Source organism: Sapajus apella, unplaced genomic scaffold (assembly GCF_009761245.1).
Source record: "Sapajus apella isolate SASKATOON/1434 unplaced genomic scaffold, GSC_monkey_1.0 scaffold15, whole genome shotgun sequence".
Lineage (NCBI taxonomy): Eukaryota > Metazoa > Chordata > Mammalia > Primates > Cebidae > Sapajus > Sapajus apella.
The window spans coordinates 11,238,233-11,257,263 of record NW_022436955.1 but is presented as its reverse complement, the minus strand read 5'-3'; the positions used below and the strand labels follow the sequence as shown (position 1 = coordinate 11,257,263).

General features: G+C 48.5%; 1 protein-coding gene across 7 annotated transcripts in view; it reads left to right on the top strand.

Moving 5' to 3' along the window:
• Window positions 1-16,751, top strand: part of GFOD2 (glucose-fructose oxidoreductase domain containing 2) — a 51,047-nt gene extending 34,296 nt beyond the window's left edge. For 5 of the 7 annotated variants that reach the window (XM_032283746.1, XM_032283748.1, XM_032283751.1 and 2 more), the window contains exons 2-3: window positions 3,847-4,192; window positions 15,214-16,751. In XM_032283746.1, the coding sequence (XP_032139637.1) occupies window positions 3,934-4,192; window positions 15,214-16,112 (1,158 nt within the window). In that variant the 5' untranslated portion in view covers window positions 3,847-3,933 and the 3' untranslated portion in view covers window positions 16,113-16,751. Of the gene's footprint in view, window positions 1-1,773; window positions 1,883-3,082; window positions 3,106-3,846; window positions 4,193-15,213 lie in introns of those variants that run through there. The other 2 variants (XM_032283749.1, XM_032283754.1) reach the window with 2 other exon arrangements.
• Window positions 16,752-19,031: the final 2,280 nt, after the last annotated feature.

Here is a 19,031-nt window from a genome sequence, read left to right as displayed (position 1 = left end):
CTGTCTCAAAAAAAAAAAAAAAGAAAAAGATTCCCTGTATACTGACTCACATCTAATTGGCCAGGCCCAATTATAGGTATTTTACAAAATATTAACTCAATCCTTTTTTTTTGAAACGGAGTTTCACTCTTGTTACCCAGGCTGGAGTGCAATGGCATGATCTCAGCTCACCGCAACCTCCGCCTCCTGGGTTCAGGCAATTCTCCTGCCTCAATCTCCTGAGTAGCTGGGATTACAGGCACACGCCACCATGCCCAGCTAATTTTTTGTATTTTTTAGTCGAGACGGGGTTTCACCATGTTGACCAGGATGGTCTCGATCTCTTGACCTCGTGATCCACCCGCCTCGGCCTCCCAAAGTGCTGGGATTACAGGCTTGAGCCACCGCGCCCGGCCCTTAACTCAATCCTTAAATCCCCTGTGAGGTAGATAAAATTTCCCCATTTTACAGATCAGGAAATGGAGGCACAGAGTGACTAAGGGACTTACCTGAGGTTACCCAGCTGGTAAGTGACAGAGCCAGGATTTGAACCCAGGCAAGGTAGCTGCGGACTCCATGTCTCTAACCTCTGTACTGCCTTCCCTGTAACCTGTGGCCTTGTCAAATTGTATATAGCCTGTCCTGCCAAGGCACCCTTTGTTCCTGACCAGCATGTGGTGATCGGAATTGCATGTGGCCTTGGCAGGACTGGGTTTGTGGAGATCTTTGGAGGCATGTGAAGGATATGTGCAAGGATGTTAAGGACAAAGAGTGGGGAAATTTTAGGGGTGAGAAAGAATAGCCACTGAAATAAACAGGGAAAACCAGCTCTGCCAGCTTGGGCAGGAAATACCTAGTCAGCAAGCCTGCCTTACTTCATGCCATCTGGCTTCTCAGGGGCCAGCCAGTACCCCTTTATGGGTGTTGATGAAGCTTCCCTTTGAGTCAGAGGCAATAAAACAGGTTATTAAAATTTTTTCCAGTCCATTCTGTTGTTTTAAGCCACTGATATTCATGTATTTTTTTCCACTTCATATTAGCTCAAAATTACTATCCTTATATTCCTACATGGCTTTTAAAGAGGAGACATCTAAATCGGTCATAGATCTTTTCTTTTTTTTAAAAAAAAAAAAAGATTTCCTATGTAGTGGGTATATATAATCCCTATATATACTCAAATACAACTAAAGTGAGAAGAAACACAGTGTGGGAGTGGAGGGATGTATGCCCTGAGCATGAATTTACAGAAGACATGGACTGTGTCTCATTCCTTTGACCCTGTAACAGCTGGTAATTAATGGCCAACAAAACTTAGCTAGACATGGTGGCTCACACCTATAATCTCAGCACTTTGGGAGGCTGAAGTGGGCAGATCACCTGAGGTCAGGAGTTCAAGACCAGCTTGGCCAACATGGTGAAACCCTATCTCTACTAAAAATACAAAAATTAGCCGGGCATGGTGGCACATGCCTGTACAAGTCCCAACTACTTGGTAGGCTAAGACAGAGAATCACTTGAACCTGGAACTCTGAGGTTGCAGTGAGCCAAGATCATGCCACTGTACCCCAGCCTGGATGACAGAGACAAGACTCCGTCTCAAAAAAAAAAAAAAACTTAAGTAGAATCTCACTACTTACCTAATGCTGCAGACTTGACACTGTCAAGCTCCTTGAATAGCCATAACCTCTTAATAACCAAAACACCTGTAAAAGCAGACAGTGACCAAAATAGCTGAAGGGAGTCCAGGACATGAAAATTGTAGAAGATAACTGTGTGCTTAACCTGTTTTCTAAGAAAACTAGAAGAGAAGTCTATAAGAGCAGAATTAGCAAAGAGAAAAGAGGAAGATCATGGCCAGATGCGGTGTCTGATGCCTGTAACCCCAGCACTTTGGGAGGCCAAGGTGGGTTGATCACTTGAGGTCAGGAGTTCGAGACCAGCCTGGCCAACATGGCGAAACCCTGCCTCTACTAAAAATACAAAAATTAGGCCAGACACGGTGGCTCACAGCTGTAATCCCAGCACTTTGGGAGGCCCAGGCAGGAGGGTCACAAGGTCAGGAGTTTGAGACCAACCTGGCCAATATAGTGAAACCCCGTCCCTACTAAAAATACAAACGTTAGCTGGGCATGGTGGTGGGTGCCTGTAATCCCAGCTACTCAGGAGGCTGAGGCAGGAGAATTGCTTGAACCTGGGAGGTGGAGGTTGCAGTGAGCTGAGATTGCGCCATTGCACTCCAGCCTGGGTGACAAGAGTGAAACTCCATCTCAGAAAAAAAAAAAAAAAGAGAGAGAGAGATGGAAAAAGTGGAAAAGGAAAGCAGGCTGACTAAGTGGGCACAGACACTGTTTACCATCAGAAAGAAGAAAAGATGGTTAAGATAAAACCCCAATGAGAGTGCAGGAGGCAATTAGTTCTTTCACTTTTCTCTTGAACTGGTTTTTGTTTTCCACTCTTCTTTTTATTTATTTTTTTGAGACAGAGTTTCATTCTGTTGCTCAGGCTGGAGTGCAGTGGTGCGATCTCGGCTCACTGCAACCTCAACCTCCCAGGTTCAAGCTATTCTGCTTTAGCTTCCCAAGTAGCTGGGATTACAGGCATCTGCCACCAAACCTGGCTAATGTTTTTGTATTTTTAGTAGAGATGGGGTTTTACCATGTTGAGCCAGCTGGTTTTGAACTCCTGACCTCAGGCAATCCACCTGCCTCGGCCTCCCAAAGTGCTGGGATTACAGGCGTGAGCCACCATGCCAGGCCTACACTCTTCTTTTTCTTTGTCATATATAGAATCATGAACTTTTACAACAAGAAGGAACCCTAAAGATCAATCACTCCCCTTATTATACATTTAAGGCCCTGAAGGTTGAATGGTTTGACCAGGGTTGCACAGAAAATTAAGTAGCAGAACAGGGATTTAAACCCAGCTTTTTCCATTTTCATTTTTACTCCTATCCTTCAGTCTCCATGGAGGAAGATTCTGCAGTTTTTAATCTTGGAGCAGTATTTCTTTTTTCTTTTGAGACAAGGTCTTGCTCTGTTGCCCAGGCTGGAGTGCAGTAGCGCAATCATAGCTCACTACAATTGTGAACTCCTGGGCTCAAGTAATCCTTTCACCTCAGTCTCCTAGGTAGCTAGGACTACAAGTGCAGGCCACCACATCTGGCTATTTTTTATTTATTTTTATTTTTTATTTTTTTGTGTAGAGATGGCATCTCATCATGTTCCCCAGGCTACTCTCAAACTCCTGGCCTCAAGTGATCTTCCCACCTCGGCCTCCCAAAGAGCTGGGGTTGCAGGCATGAGCCACCATGCCTGGCCTCGGGCAGTATTTCATTTGTGCTTTTCTGGAAGAGACTTGTTGCTTCCTTATTTGAAATTAGCGCGGTGGCTCTCGCCTGTAATCCTAACACTTTGGGAGGCCGAGGTGGGTGGATCACCTGAGGCCAGGAGTTCAAGACCAGCCTGGCCATCATGGTGAAACCCCATCTTTAAAAAAAAAAGAAAAGAAATTAGGCTCGGGCTGGGTGCAGTGGCTCACACCTGTAATCCCAGCGCTTTGGGAAGCCGAGGCTGGAAGATCACGAGATCAAGAGATCAAGACCATCCTAGCCAACATGGTAAAACCCTGTCTCTACTGAAAATACAAAAATTAGCTGGGCCTGGTGGCACATGCCTGTAGTCCCAACTACTTGGGAGGCTGAGGCAGGAGAATCACTTGAACCCAGAAGGTAGAGATTGTAGTGAGCTGAGATCAGGCCACTGCACACCAGCCTGGGGGGACAAGAGTGAGACTCCATCTCAAAAAAAAAAAAAAGACTAAGCTGGGTGTCCTCTCTGGTAATAACCAGTGTAATGCTTGCTGTTCTAGGAGCCATGATTGACCAGGATGTTGGGAAGGTCGTATCCATGCTGGAGACTCTTGTGAGGAGATGAGTGGGTGAAGAGAGAGGCTGGGATGAAGATGCTGCCAGGAGTGGGTGTGTTTGGGACTGGCAGCTCCGCCCGAGTTCTGGTCCCGCTGCTGAGGGCTGAAGGGTTCACTGTTGAGGCCCTGTGGGGGCAGACCGAGGAGGAGGCGAAGCAGCTTGCTGAGGAGATGAACGTCACCTTCTACACCAGCCGGACCGATGACGTCTTGCTGCATCAAGATGTGGATCTGGTGTGCATCAGCATCCCCCCTCCACTCACCCGGCAGATATCCGTGAAGGCTCTAGGTATGCCCAGCAGGCTGCAGTAGGGGCAGATCATGTCTCCCTCTGCGCAGTCCCCTGAGGGTCAATCCTCTCCTCTGAGCCTGCGCACCCCTTCCTAGGCTCTCTGATCTGCAGGGAGGAGAACTCTGGGACATCATTTGTCCCTGAAGCTAGTGCTTGGGGAGGGCATGTTGGGGGTTCTTATAACTGTAGGAGAAAAAAGACATAGCCTAACCTACCTCCCATTCATAAATTTCTGAACAGAAATTAAGGAAATACTCTAAGAAACAGATATCAAGGGGCTGGAGATGGTTGCATCTCAGGTTGTAAAGTTTGCCCCTGTGAAGTTAGAGGTCAGAGCCCTGGGCACTGGGGAATTGGTTGTGACTGGTGTGTTTGTTCTTCCATTTTTGGGGCATACAGCACCACAGGAAGGAGAGGCTGTGTAGCAAGGCTACCATTTCCCACGTTTTGTCAGCCCTTGACTATAGTGATCACACACCCTTCCTGCCAAACTGCAGTTTTGTATTGCCAGAGGGCAGGAAGGCTCTTGCAGCGTAGGGCTTCCCTGACAGGATCTGAAGACAGCCTGCTCACATGACATCTATTTCCCTTGGGAAGTTTTGGGCTTGGTAACCTGCCCATGGCTGGGCGTGGCCTGCTGAGCTGTTCTCCTGCAGTTCCTGTTCTTCTCTTTCCAGTCAACTGTAGTCAACTTCTCTTCATCTAATAGAAATCAGAACCTAGTTTAGTAAGCAAACAAACCAGTAAACATTCAGCCAACAATTTTTATTTATCTATTTACTATTTTTATTTGTTTGTTTATTTATTTTGGAGATGGCGTTTTGTTCTTGTCGCCCAAGCTAGAATGCAGTGGCACAATCCCGGCTCACTGCAACGTCCACCTCCTGGGTTCAAGTGATTCTCCTGCCTCAGCCTCCCGAGTAGCTGGGATTACAGGCACCTGCCACCACAGCCAGCTGATTTTTGTATTTTTAGAAGAGACGGGGTTTCACCATGTTTACCAGGCTGGTCTTGAATTCCTGACCTCAGGTGATTCACCCACCTCGGCCTCCCGAAGTGCTGGGATTACAGGCGTGAGCCACCGCACCTGGCTTTTCTTTTTTGTTTGTTTGTTTTTTAATACAGAACCTCACTGTGTCACCCAGGCCAGAGTATAGTGGCACAATCTCGGCTCACCACAACCTCCACCTCCCAGGTTCAAGCGATTCTCCTGCCCTGGCCTCCCAAGTAGCAGGGACTACAGATGTGTGCCACCACACCTGGCTAATTTTTGTAATTTTAGTAGAAATGGGGTTTTACCATGTTGGCCAGGGTGGTCTTGAACTCCTGACCTCAGGTGATCCATCCGCCTTGGCCACCCAAAGTGCTGAGGTTACAAGCATGAGCCACCACACCTGGCCTCAGGTTTTTTTGTTTTTTGTTTTTTGTTTTTTTTTTTTTGAGACAGTCTTGCTAGGTCACCAGGCTGGAGTGCAGTGGTGCAATCCCGGCTCACCACAACCTCTGCCTCCTGGGTTCAAGCGATTCTTGCGCCTCAGCCTCTCAAGTAGTTGGGACCACAGGCACGTGCCACCATGCCCGGCTAATTTTTTTTTTTTTTTTTTTTTTTTTGTATTTTTAGTAGTGATCTGCCTGCCTTGGCCTCCCAAAATGCTGGCATTACAGGCATGAGCCACTGCAACCGGCCAATATTTTTTTAATGCCTCCTGTATGCCAGTCACTGTCCTGTTGTCATTTTGGACATTCAAAGCTATATTAGATGGGACTCCTCCCTACCTTCAGATTTCATAGTCCAATTAAGGCAACTAGAAATAACACACAAGGTAGATGACAGAAGACATAGTCACAATTCAAGTAGCATATAGTTACTTGACTGAGTCATTGCTTTATATGAGGTGATAGGAGCCAAGTGTCTCTGATACAGTCAGAGATCTCTAGGTCCAGGAACTGGTGCCATGAGGCTGTCCTCCACTCTTCCTGACCACTGCCATGGGGGAAAACCCCAGAGTCTGCTACTTATCTCTTCCCCATTCTGAGAAATGTCATAAGAAGGTGCCTGTCACCTCTGGCCAGTGGGTGGGGAAAAATAAACATTCACTGAAGTGAGAAAGAACTTCAGTCGGTCTGGTTGTCAATTTGGAGCAAGTAAGTTTTGGCCTTATTGTTTGTTTCTTCCAGAGAGCTCTCTCTGATGATATGTGACATTGGAGCTATTCATTCATTGGTCACCAAATACTTGGGAGGTCAGACAGTGGCTCCCAGATTGAATTCAGAAATAGACCTAGGTCAACACTTTAGCAGAAAGTTGGTTCAAGGGGAACCAAGCCACTGTGGTCACTTGACTCCTTGCCATCCCTTGTGGCTTGAATGCAGACCAGAAACGTGAGGTGTGTCCAGAGGCCGAGCTCTGGAGGCTGTTAGTCTTCTTCCTGAATTTTAGGGCTCCCCACAGACACCATTTCCAAGCTGTGCAGGAGGAAAGAGAAAAACCCCAGTGTCCTGTGGCGACAAGCTTGCTTTTTTTCTGGTTCTTGGTATGCTCCACCAGCAGCAGCAGCAGCACCTGGGAGCTTATTAGAAATCTGAATTCTCAGCTGGGCAACATAGTGGGATCCTGTCTCTACAAAAATAGTTTAAAAATCAGTCAGGCATGGTGGCATGTGACTGTGGTCCCAGCTACTTAGGAAGCTGAGGCAGAAGGATCACTTGAGCCCAGGAGATAGAGGCTGCTGTGAGCAGTGATCATGCACTCCAGCTTGAGTGACAGAGTAAGACTGTCTCAAAAACAAAGAAGTCGAAATTCTCAGGCCCCAGTCCAAACCTACTGAATCTCTGGGATCCAGCTATCTGTGTTTGAACAAGCCTTGTAGGTGACTCTCATGCACCTTAAGAATTGAGAGCCACTGATCCAGTCCAACATCTTCATTTGAATTAAACTGAGGCCCAGGAACATTAGGAATGACAGCTTGGTTGCATTTCACCAAGTCTTCATGCTGTGATTTTTCTCTCCTTGCTAGAGCTTTATATTTTTACCGTATTTCTAAAGCCATAAGATCATTTCTTGCCCTCCTTATTTTTCCTAAAATTAATTATTGGACTTCGCTTCCAGAGATATACTTTTCATATCACAGCTCTTTTTAAGGCATCTTGTTTTCTGCTTTGGTCTGACCTGTGTTTTTCATCTTTTACCTCCAATTTCATCCTTAAAACTTTCCCATGAATTTCTTAAATGGGACAGGGAAGGGCCCTGATGTATTTTATTCTTCAGTTCAGAAGTAGTTCAGAAAAATGTATTTTAAGTGCAAGGTGCCCCAGCATCTTTGCCACAGTTGAATGTTTTCTTAAATCTGTCACTAAAAGGTGGGCTTCTGTGCCCAATTCTTGGCACTTCCGTGGTTCATTAGAAAAACATTAAGTTTGCAGCTGGGCAGAGTGGCTCACGCCTGTAATCCCAGCACTTTGGGAGGCCAAGGCAGGTGAATCGTCTGAGGTCAGGAGTTTGAGACCAGTCTAGCCAACATGGTGAAACCCTGTTTCTACTAAAAATACAAAATTAGCTGAGTGTGATGGCGCATACCTGTAATCCCAACTACTGGGGAGGCTGAGACAGGAAAATTGCTTGAACCCAGGATGCAGAGGTTGCAGTAAGCGGAGATCGCACCACTGTACTCCAACCTGGGTGACAGAGTGAGACTCTGCCTCAAAAAAAAAAAAAAAAAAAAAAAACCACTAAGTTTGCCAGTCTTTTTCCATGGGATCCCAAGGTGACAAAAGATACTGCAGCTCAGATCCCTGCTATATGCTTTTATCCCAAAAACACCAGTCCCTTGGGAAGCCTTCCCTGACACATGATCCAGGTCAGTTCCCTGCAGTATGCTCTTAGCCCAGCATTTATTCATCTTCTGCATTTACCACAGTGCTGTTTTACATTTCTTTGTACGATAATTTGAACCCATTAAACCATAAATTCTCTGAAACCGTGCCTGTTGTTGTATCCTCAGTGCTCGGCACAGGGCCAGGCATGCTGGTTGAACAAGGCATTTACAAATCCTACCCAGGCAGCCCAGTCTACTGGTGTGAGCCAGGCAGCTAACACGGACCTGTGATCTAAGAAAGAGTGTAGATTGGGCTATGGGCAAGAAATGTTCTAGTAGAAGAACTTTTTAAATTTAAAAAACAGGGGCCGGGCATGGTGGCTCATGCCTACAATCCCAGCACTTTGGGAGGCCGAGGTGGGCAAATCACCTGAGGTCAGGAGTTTGAGACCAGCCTGACCAACATGGATAAACCCGTCTCTACTAAAAATACAAAATTAGCCGGGTATGGTGGCCCATGCCTATAATCCCAGCTACTAGGGAGGCTGAGGCAGAAGAATCACTTGAACCTGGGAGGCAGAGATTGTGAGCTGAGATCGCCATTGCGCTCCAGCCTGGGCAACAAGAGCAAAACTCTGTCTCAAAAAAACAAAACAAAACAAAACACAAAACGAAGTGGACTCCTGGATTTTGTAAAACATAAAAGTAGCACTCTTCTTGGGCTGCTTCTCAACCCTGCTGTTTGAAATGATTTTTCCAGTCCCAGGCCACTAGAGGGAGAAACAAGGGCGATCCTAAGCCGAGAGCTGTGAATCTGGTTCCCGTGGTGTGTTACTAGCAACAGGGAAGTAGTCTGCAGCAGCACTGGGGCATCTTCTCTGGACCTTGGTCAAGGGCTCATCACTCCTGGGTAATCTAGGGGCATGAGCTAGAGAGGGGCTTGAAGCTTGAAACTATGCTCCAGGGAACCTAAGTTAAAAGCACTTGGCACCCATCTCTCCCATTCCCTGGAAGCAAAACAGTTTTCAGGTTTTTTGTTTTTTTGTTTTGTTTTGTTTTGTTTTTAGACAGGCTTTCACTCTTTCACCCAGGCTGGAGCACAATGGTGCTATCATAGCTTACTGCAAACTTGAACTCCTGGGCTCAAACAATCCTCCTGCCTTAGCCTCTGGAGTAGCTGAAACCATAGCTGCACCACCATGCCTGCTAATTTTTAAGAAAACATTTTTGTAGAGACAGGATCTCGCTATGTTGTTCAAGCTGGTCTTGAACTCCTGACTGGCAATCTTCCTACCTTGGCCTCCCAAAGTGCTGGAATTATAGGCAGGAGCCACTGTGCCTAGCAGATTTCAGCTTCTCTAATCTCCCTTGACTTCCTGGCAGAAGAGCTAGATAAACTCAGGTAGACATGTCTTTCATGGCTACCCAAAGACCCTGTACACCTAGCCCACAGGAGCCTGTTTAACTAAACATGGCCATTTAGTCCCGTGCTGATACTACTGGGTGCTAAGTTTAAGAGTGCTGTTGTGGCTGGGCACAGTGGCTCATGCCTGTAATCCCAGCACTTTGGGATGCCAAGGCGGGTAGATCACCTGAGGTCAGCAGTTCAAAACCAGCCTGACAAACATGGTGAAACCCAGTGTCTACTAAAAACACAAAAATTAGGCAGATGTGGTAGCATGCACCTATAAATCCAGCTACTCAGGAGGCTAAGGCATGAGAATCACTTGAACCTGGGAGGTGGAGGTTACAGTGAGCCGAGATCATGCCACTGCACTCCAGCCTGAGCGACAGAGCGAGACTTGATCTCAAAAAAAAAAAAAAAGTACTGTCATTCAGGGCCAGGCACGGTGGCTCACACCTCTAATCCAGCATTTTGGGAGGCCAATGCAGGCAGATCGCTTGAACTCAGGAGTTTAAAGACCAGTCTGGACAACATGATGAAACCCCATCTCTATCAAAAGTACAAAATATTAGCTGGGTGAAGTGGCTCACACCTGTAATCCCACCACTTTGGGAGGCCGAGGTGGGTAGATCACAAGGTCAAGAGGTCGAGACCATTCTGGCCAATATGATGAAACCCCATCTCTACTAAAAATACGAAAATTAGCTGGGTGTGGTAGCACAAGCCTGTAGTCCCAGCTACTCGGGAGGCTGAGGCAGGATAATTGCATGAACCAAGGAGGCGGAGGTTGCAGTGAGCCCAGATCGCACCATTGCACTCCAGCCTGGCAACAGAGACCATGTCTCAAAAAAAAAAAAAAAAAAGCATATTGAACAGTGTCATAAATTGAAGTGACTGAATGATGTCATAGACTACCAATCCAAATGCCGTCTTTCTTGTGCTATAGCACTGAGGTTTATAATCCTGGGAGTTCAGACCTAAGATGCCCTTAAGTACAAATGACAGATGCTCTGTGGGGTTCTTCAGGGTCAAGGTGGCAGTGGTGGGTGTAGGAAGTGAGGGGAGCTGAAAGGATTGACCAGAGGCACCAGTTTGTTTCCTGTGGGCTTGGTCAGGATGTGAGCTATCAGGGGGCCAGGCTGGGCCTGACTCTCGGAGAGATCTAATACAAAGCCCATATAATAAAATAACTCCCCTATATTCATTTCGATTCTGTTTTTTGAGACAGAGTCTTGCTCTGCCATCCAGGCTGAAGTACAGTGGCTTGATCATAGCTCACTGCAGCCTCTAACTCCTGGACTCAAGTGATTCTTCCACCCCAGCCTCCTGTGTATCTGGGACTACAGGTGTGCACTGCCATACCTGTGAGCCATCTCACCCAGTCTGAAAATTTGGTTTTCTAAAAAGATGTTATAAAATCAATATGGGCAGGGCATGGTGGCTCATGACTGTAATACTGGTACTTTGGGAGGCCAAGGCAGAAGGATCACCTGAGGCCAGGAGTTTTAGACCAGCCTGGGCAATGTAGCAAGACCCTGTATTTACAAAAAAATTTAAAAATCAGCAGGGGGTGGTGTCACGCACCTATAGTCCCTGCTACTTGGAAAGCTGGGGGAAGGCTCTGCTTGAGCCCAGACCAAGAATGCAGCAAACCAGAATCATGCTACTACACTCCAGCCTAGGTGACAGCAAGAACCTGTACAGCCTTTTTTTTTGAGACAGACTCTTGCTCTGTCACCTAGGCTGCAGTGCAGTGGTGTGATCTCAGCTTACTACAACATCTGCCTCCCAGGTTCAAGCGATTCTTCTGCCTCAGCCTCCTGAGTATCTGGCACTACAGGTGCGCACCACTACGCCTGGCTTTTTTTTGTTTTTTTATTTTTGGACAGAGTCTTACTCTTTCCCAGGCTGGAGTGAAGTGGCTCAATCTGGGCTCACTGCAACCACCGCCCCCTGGGTTCAAGGGATTCTCCTGCCTCAGCCTCCCAGGTTGCTGGGATTACAGGAGTGCACCACCACGCCCAGCTAATTTTTTTTTTTTTTTTTTTAAAGATAGTCAAGTGCAGTAGTGAGAAGGAGGGAAAGAGTAGAACAAGGAGTTCGATCTATAACTGACTATGAACAATCAATTGAGGTAACTCACTACCTTCGGACCAGCCACCCAGCTAATTTTTATATCTTTAGTAAAGACAGGGGTTTTGCCATGTTGGCCAGGCTGGTCTCAAATTCCTGACCTCAGGTGATCTACCTGCTTCGGCCTCCCAAAGTGCTAGGATTACAGGCATGAGCCACTGCGCCTATCCTAATTTTTTGTATTTTTAGTAGAGACGGGGTTTCACCATATTGGCCAGGCTGGTCTCGAACTTCTGACCTCATGATCTGCCCGCCTCAGCCTCCCAAAGTGCTGGGATTACAGGTGTGAGCCTAGTTTCTTCTTCAAGAGACAGAGTCTTGGGCCAGGCGCTGTGGCTCACGCCTGTAATCCCAGCACTTTGGGAGGCTGAGGCGGGCGGATCACGAGGTCAGGAGTTCAAGACCAGCCTGGCCAACATGATGAAACCCCGTCTCTACTAAAAATACAAAAAATTAGGATAGGCGCAGTGGCTCATGCCTGTAATCCTAGCACTTTGGGAGGCTGAGTCGGGTGGATACCTCATTCGACACCAGCCTGGCCAACATGATGAAACCCCATCTCTACTAAAAATACAAAAATTAGCTGGGCGTGGTGGTGTGTGCCTGTAGTCCCAGCTACTCAGGAGGCTGAGGCAGAAGAATCACTTGAACCCAGGAGGTGGAGGTGGGAATGAGCCGAGATTACGCCACTGCACTCCAGCCTGGGTGACAGAGCGAGACTGTGTCTCAAAAAAAAAAAAAAAGAAGAAACTAAGTCAGATTTTCAAAATGCAGAACAAAGAAATTATTTACCTAGAAAATGTAGTTTCTATATGAGTCTTATTGATTGATTGATTGAGACAAAATCTCATTCTGTCGCCCAGGCTGGAGTGCAGTAGCTCAGCATAGCTCACCGCAGCCCCAATCTCCTGGGCTCAAAGGATCCTCCTGCCTCAGCTTCCAAGTAGCTAGGATTACAGTTATATGCCTCCATGCCTGGCTTATTATTTATTTTTTTTAAATAGAGATGAGGTCTTGCTGTGTTCCCCAGGCTGATCTTAAACTCCAGAACTCAAGTGATCTTCCCATCTTGGCCTCCCAAAGTGCTGGAAATGTAAGCTTGAGCCACCACGCCCAGCCAAGTCTTAAAATCCAAGTCACAATGGGCTTTTTTTCTCTGTATTTATGACATTGGCTGAATCCCTCCCTTGGTGATGGTAATAAAACGTACTGTTGACAGAGCTGTGCTGAGCCAGGTATTTTATATATACTGCTTTGGTTGACTTAGTTCTCCTTTCTTCCCTGTAACTGTAAAATCCCACTTTACATTTATAGCAGTAAACAAAAAACAGGAGAAGTTTAGAAATTTCCCAGGTCATCTAGCAATGAAGTGAGAGAACCAAGATTTGCACACAGGAATTTCTGGCTCCAAAGCTTGAGTCCAGCACCAATAATTGACTCTTCCTGGTAGTCAGTTGTCCTGGGGCCCATCTATCATGTGGGACATCAGTCATTTCTATAAAGTTTTCTTATTTACTGGTTGCAAGATTTATTGATTGTAGTTACCATTGTTTCTGCTGGAAGCTTGCCAGATGAGTTCCCCTCCTGAGCCTGTGTAAACAGAATCCATCTTGGTCCATCAGGGTAAACTGCACCCTGCAGTGAGCCATCAGATATAATCTGTGTTGGGCTGGGCTGGGTGACTCACGCCTGTAATTCCAGCACTTCGGGAGGCCAAGGTGGGCACATCACCTGAGGTCAGGAGTTTGAGACCAGCCTGGCCAACATAGGGAAATTCCATCTCTACTAAAAATACAAAAATTAGCTGGGCATGTGGTGGGCACCTGTAATCCTAGCAGCTACTCAGAAGGCTGAAGCAGGAGAATCACTTGAACCCAGGAGGCAGAAGTTGCAGTGAGCAGAGATCGTGACACTGCACTCCAGCCTGGGCAACAGAGTGAGACTCTATCTCAGTTTAAAAAAAAAAAAAAAAAAAGGAAGCCCAGTGCGGTGACTCATGCCTGTAATCCCAGCACTTTGGGAGGCCAAGGCAGGCAGATCACAAGGTCAAGAGATCAAGACCATCCTGGCCAACATGATGAAACCAGTTCTCTACTAACAATACAAAAATTAGCTGGGCGTGATGGCATGCACCTGTAGTCCCAGCTAGTGGGAGGCTGAGGCAGGAGAATCACTTCAACCCTGGAGGCAGAGGTTGCAGTGAGCCAAGATCTCACCAATGCACTCCAGCCTGGTGACAGAGCGAGAGTCCGTCTCAAAAAAAAAAAAAAAAAAGGAAAATTTTGGAAGCGTACATAGATCATGTATCAATACCTTATGGGTGGGCCTTTGTAAGAACTTTGGCTTTTATTCCAAGAAGCAATTGGACATTGGAGGGCTTTTTTTGTGGGTTTCTGCCTGGGTATCTTTACCCTTCCTGGCTTACTAAGGTATTAGCACAGGATTTCCTCCAATTCGAACAACATCAAGCTCGCAGGAACACTGCAGGTGTTAGTGTCTTGTGGCTGTTCATATCCTCATGAGCTTTCATCTTGAAACATGGAGCAGCATTCATCCCTTCAGTTTCCAGCTGCCCATCCTCTAGCACTCTCCTCAGGGCTTTGTCCAACTTTGTTTAGCTCTGGATGTGTGCCAGCTGCAGCGTACCCAGAACGGATGTGAGGGCAGAAAGGGGATTCTCACTTCCTTCCCCTCCTACTGGAGCGGAGCATTTTCTAGCTTTGGACCACTCTAACTTGTTGGACCAGTGTTTTCAGAGAACAATCTGCAAGGGAATCTTAGGGTCCTCTCTGGAGTTTTGACTAAAGGGTGGCAGTTATGTGTGGCCCATCCCCTAGAAAATAGGTTAAATTCCCTTGCCCCAAGCTGATGACCTAGTAAATGCATGACAGCATAGAGACACATCCATGAAGTGTGCCCACCTGTATTATTCAGGGTTCTCCAGATAAACAGAACCAATAGGGTGTTTCAGAGAGATTTATTTGAAGAAACTGGGGCCAGGCATGGTGGCTCACACCTGTAATCTCAGCACTTTGGGACGCCAAGGCAGGAGGATCACTTGGGCCCAGGAGTTCAAGACCAGCCTGGGCAACAGAGGGAGACCCCGTTTCTACAAAAAATAAAAATTAGCCAGGTGTGGTGGTACACACCTGTGGTCCCAGTTACTCAGGAGGCCAAGGTGGAGGATCGCTTGAAGCCAGGAGTTTGATTAGCCTGGGCAACATAGCAAGACCCCACCTCTACAAAAAAGAAATTAGTTCATGGCCGGGCGCAGTGGCTCACGCCTATAATCCCAGCACTTTGGGAGGCTGAGGTGGGTGGATCACGAGGTCAAGAGATCGAGACCATCCTGCTCAACAAGGTGAAACCCCGTCTCTACTAAAAATAAAAAATTAGCTGGGCATTATGGTGCGTGCCTGTAGTCCCAGCTACTCGGGAGGCTGAGGCAGGAGAATTGCTTGAACCCAGGAGGCGGAGGTTGCGGTGAGCCGAGACTGCCACTGCACTCCAGTCTGGGCAACAACAGCGAAACTCCGTCTCAAAAAAAGAAAAAGAAATTAGTTCATGCAGTTGTAAGACAGAAAGTCCAAAATCCTCAGGGCAGGTGGACATGCTGGAGATTCCCCCCTGGAACTTTGAGATTTCTTGTTGTGTCCTATGATTAGGTATTGGGAAGAATGTGGTTTGTGAGAAGGCAGCAACATCAGTGGATGCCTTCCGGATGGTGACAGCCTCAAGATACTACCCGCAGCTGATGAGCCTGGTGGGGAACGTGCTGCGCTTCCTGCCTGCCTTCGTGCGCATGAAGCAGTTGATTTCGGAGCACTACGTGGGAGCAGTGATGATCTGTGATGCTCGTATCTACTCAGGCAGCCTGCTAAGCCCCACCTATGGCTGGATCTGTGATGAGCTCATGGGTGGCGGGGGCCTGCACACCATGGGGACGTACATCGTGGACCTGCTAACCCACCTGACTGGCCGGAGAGCAGAGAAGGTACATGGGCTGCTCAAGACGTTCGTGAGGCAGAATGCTGCCATCCGTGGCATCCGGCACGTCACCAGCGATGACTTCTGTTTCTTCCAGATGCTCATGGGTGGGGGTGTGTGCAGCACAGTGACACTCAACTTCAACATGCCAGGCGCCTTTGTGCATGAGGTCATGGTGGTAGGCTCTGCAGGACGCCTCGTCGCCCGAGGAGCCGACCTCTATGGGCAGAAGAACTCTGCCACGCAAGAGGAGCTGCTGTTGAGGGACTCGCTGGCTGTGGGCACAGGGCTGCCTGAGCAGGGGCCCCAGGACGTCCCGCTGCTATACCTAAAGGGCATGGTGTACATGGTGCAGGCCTTGCGCCAGTCCTTCCAGGGGCAGAGCGACCGCCGCACCTGGGACCGTGCCCCTGTCTCCATGGCCGCCTCCTTCGAGGATGGGCTGTACATGCAGAGCGTGGTGGATGCCATCAAGAGGTCCAGCCGATCCGGGGAGTGGGAGGCTGTGGAGGTGCTGACGGAGGAGCCTGACGCCAACCAGAACCTGTGTGAAGCGCTTCAGCGGAACAACCTATGAACCTGCACCTGGGCTCCTTGCCATAGGACAGAGGGACCAGGGAGGGGAACAGGAGCCAGATATGATGAGGGCTTGGCCCTAGCAGAGACAGTGTCTTTCATTTAATGAGTCTGGGTGAATCCAGAGGTGGTCCTGGGACTTTGCCCCCCACCCCCACCCCAGCAGCTCACCTGCTCCTTAGACTTGCAGGGTGGCAAACATTCCTGTTGCCAGGCTAGCACAGCGTGCACAGGGTAGAGCTGTCGCCAGCCTCCTCATGGCAATGCCAGTGAGTGGGACCAGGAGAGGCTCACCCTGTGTGCCCTTTAGCCTGATCCACAGTCCTAACAGGGTGCTAATGCACAACAGGGGCCAGGCAGCTCGGCTGAGGCCCGAGGAGAAATGACTAGAAGTCTCATTTCCATGTCCTTCTTGGGTTGGGGCATCTCAGGAACGGTGAGGGCAACATGCTGACCCTCAGGGACCCTTACCTGCCCTCCCATGTTACCAGCCCCTTCCCAGGTGGGGACAAGGGCTTGCTTTATTAAGTGAGCTCTCGGGCTTTTGAACTAGGGCAGAGGGCCCTGATTTGGCAAAGAGGAGGCAAGGGAGGGCTTTAGAACATCTGAGAAATGTTAATAAATAATTCAGAAAATAGGACATGGCATGTGGTTTTTGGTAGGTTGGGTTTCGTTAATACTGAAAGGCTTGGTTATTTTTCTCTTTCCTCATGGCTTCACAGCAGCTCAGAGCCAGCCATGGATCATCACCACCAACTGGGTGGGTGGTGCCCCTGCCAGCCCTCGTCTCCCGCCTATTCCCTCATGGCCAACTCCCAAGAGCCTCCAAAGAAAAGATTTTCTCAGAGAACAGGACTCGGGACTTCCTAATGGGCTGCTGCTGGGCCTGTGTCTCAGCAGATAGCGGGAGAGTTTGGGGTCTCTCTGGGCTGGAGGTCAGGAGAGATCTGTTCCTTTTTTTTTTTTTTTTTTTGAGACGGAGTCTCACTGTCGCTCAGGCTGTAGTGCAGTGGCGTGATCTTGGCTCACTGCAATCTCTGCCTCAGCCTCCTGAGCAGCTGGGACTACAGGCGTGCGCCACCACTCCCAGCTAATGTTTTTGTATTTTTAGTAGAAATGGGGTTTCACAATGTTGGCCAGGATGGTCTCGATCTCCTGACCTTGTGATCTGCCCGCTTCGGCCTCCCAAAGTACTAGGATTACAGGTGTGAGCCACCACGCCCGGCTGAGGGGTCTGTTCTTAATGCCACGGTGTTGGCTGCCGGAGCATCCTCCAAGTGGTGGGATGAGCGGTTTCAGGGAGGTGGCACAGGGTGTGAAGGAGGAGGAAGAGCTCTAGGCATGCCCCGTGGAGCAGCTGCAGCTGGGCCTGCGTTGCACAGAAGTAGCCTTCTACCCACCTCCACCAGAGGCCAAGGGGTGGTGTTGAGAAAGGACATGCCCTCCCCTTTACTGCTTTGACCAGCCTGCCAGGAACATTCAGCCTGGACCAAGTTCTGTTTCCTTCTCTAACTTTCCGCCCTTTTCCCTGCCCTGGGCTCCTGGCCAGAAAAGCCCAGGGAGGGCTTCCTCTTCCTCTTGGCACCCCTTCTAGATGTCACCAGGCCTGTTTTCCTGTCATGTCCTGGATTCAGACGTCCGTGTGATATGTAATAACAAGGGGCAGAGTTGGAATGTGCCTACTACATGCCGACTCTCAGGGCAAATGTGTTATTTAATCTCCAAACCACTCTGACAGCACTATAGTAAATATTCCCATCATTGTGATCATAAGACGGAGGCACGGAGGGCAAAGCTACTTGCCTCCTGTAGGTTGTACATGATGGAGCCGGGAGCCTGGTCAGGACTATCTAACCACAGAGTTTGATCTTGAACCACACCTCCTCCCAGCACTTGGGAAGTCTTCAGACCCGAGGGCCAGGCATTGCCCCTCCCTGTGGCAGGAACCTCGGCCTGGCCTGCACTAGGAGGTGAAGTGCAGACAGCACGCACCACAGTCAGGACACCGATAGTTAAAGGGGAGGCTGCCCCCTTGTCCCTGGGACAGTTAGCTCAGCTCAGTCCTCGCATGTGTGGCCAGGATGTTGAGGTCACTCCAAAATGGAATTGACCAAGAAAGCACAAGCCCAACTTAGATGCTACCACATAAGAAAGGGCCAACCCAGAATGGCATTCGGGTTCCCAGAATGTGCTGGGGCAGAGTGCAGTGGGCTTAGTGCAGAGCTACTTTAATGAGGACCCTGGTTCCTCTGAGGGAATTCCCAGAGCCTAGATCCATAGCCAGAGGGGTGCATGGCCCCTTCCCTCAAACATATTTATCATCGAGTATCTCCTGGGCATCAGAGCTGGTCAGTCCCACACTGGGGATGAGAAAGATGTGCCCAGATGCCTATGGCCAAGGGAGCCCACAGGGTTCTGGTCTCCACGGATGACTGAACCCACAACTGGTTCCAGACTTGTCCAGCAGCGCCCTCTCCTGGAAGAAGGCGGTAGCACTTCCCAGGACCTGTTTCCAAATCTCAGGATGTTACAAGCTCTTCCTCAGGTTAAAATTAAGTTTTTCCAGGCCAGTAAAAATGCAGTTAGCTTTGCTTGTCAGATACAGCAACCAGAAGATAACTTTTTTTTTTTTTTTTTGAAGACGGGGTTTCACCATGTTGGTCAGGCTGGTCTTGAACTCCCGACCTGAGGTGATCCGCCTGCCTTGGCCTCCAAAGTGCTTGGATTACAGGCGTGAGCCACCACGCCTGGCCTTTTTTTTTTTTCTTTTTTTCTTTTTTTTTTTTGAGAACTTCTACAATACCTGTCGCTTACTCTTCAACCTCCAGCCAAATCCAATTCTGTTCTCACCCAGACAGTGGCAGCTGCTTCCTTTCCTGTTCTGCCCTTCACCCTGTAGTCCAAGCAGCCTCTCTGGAAC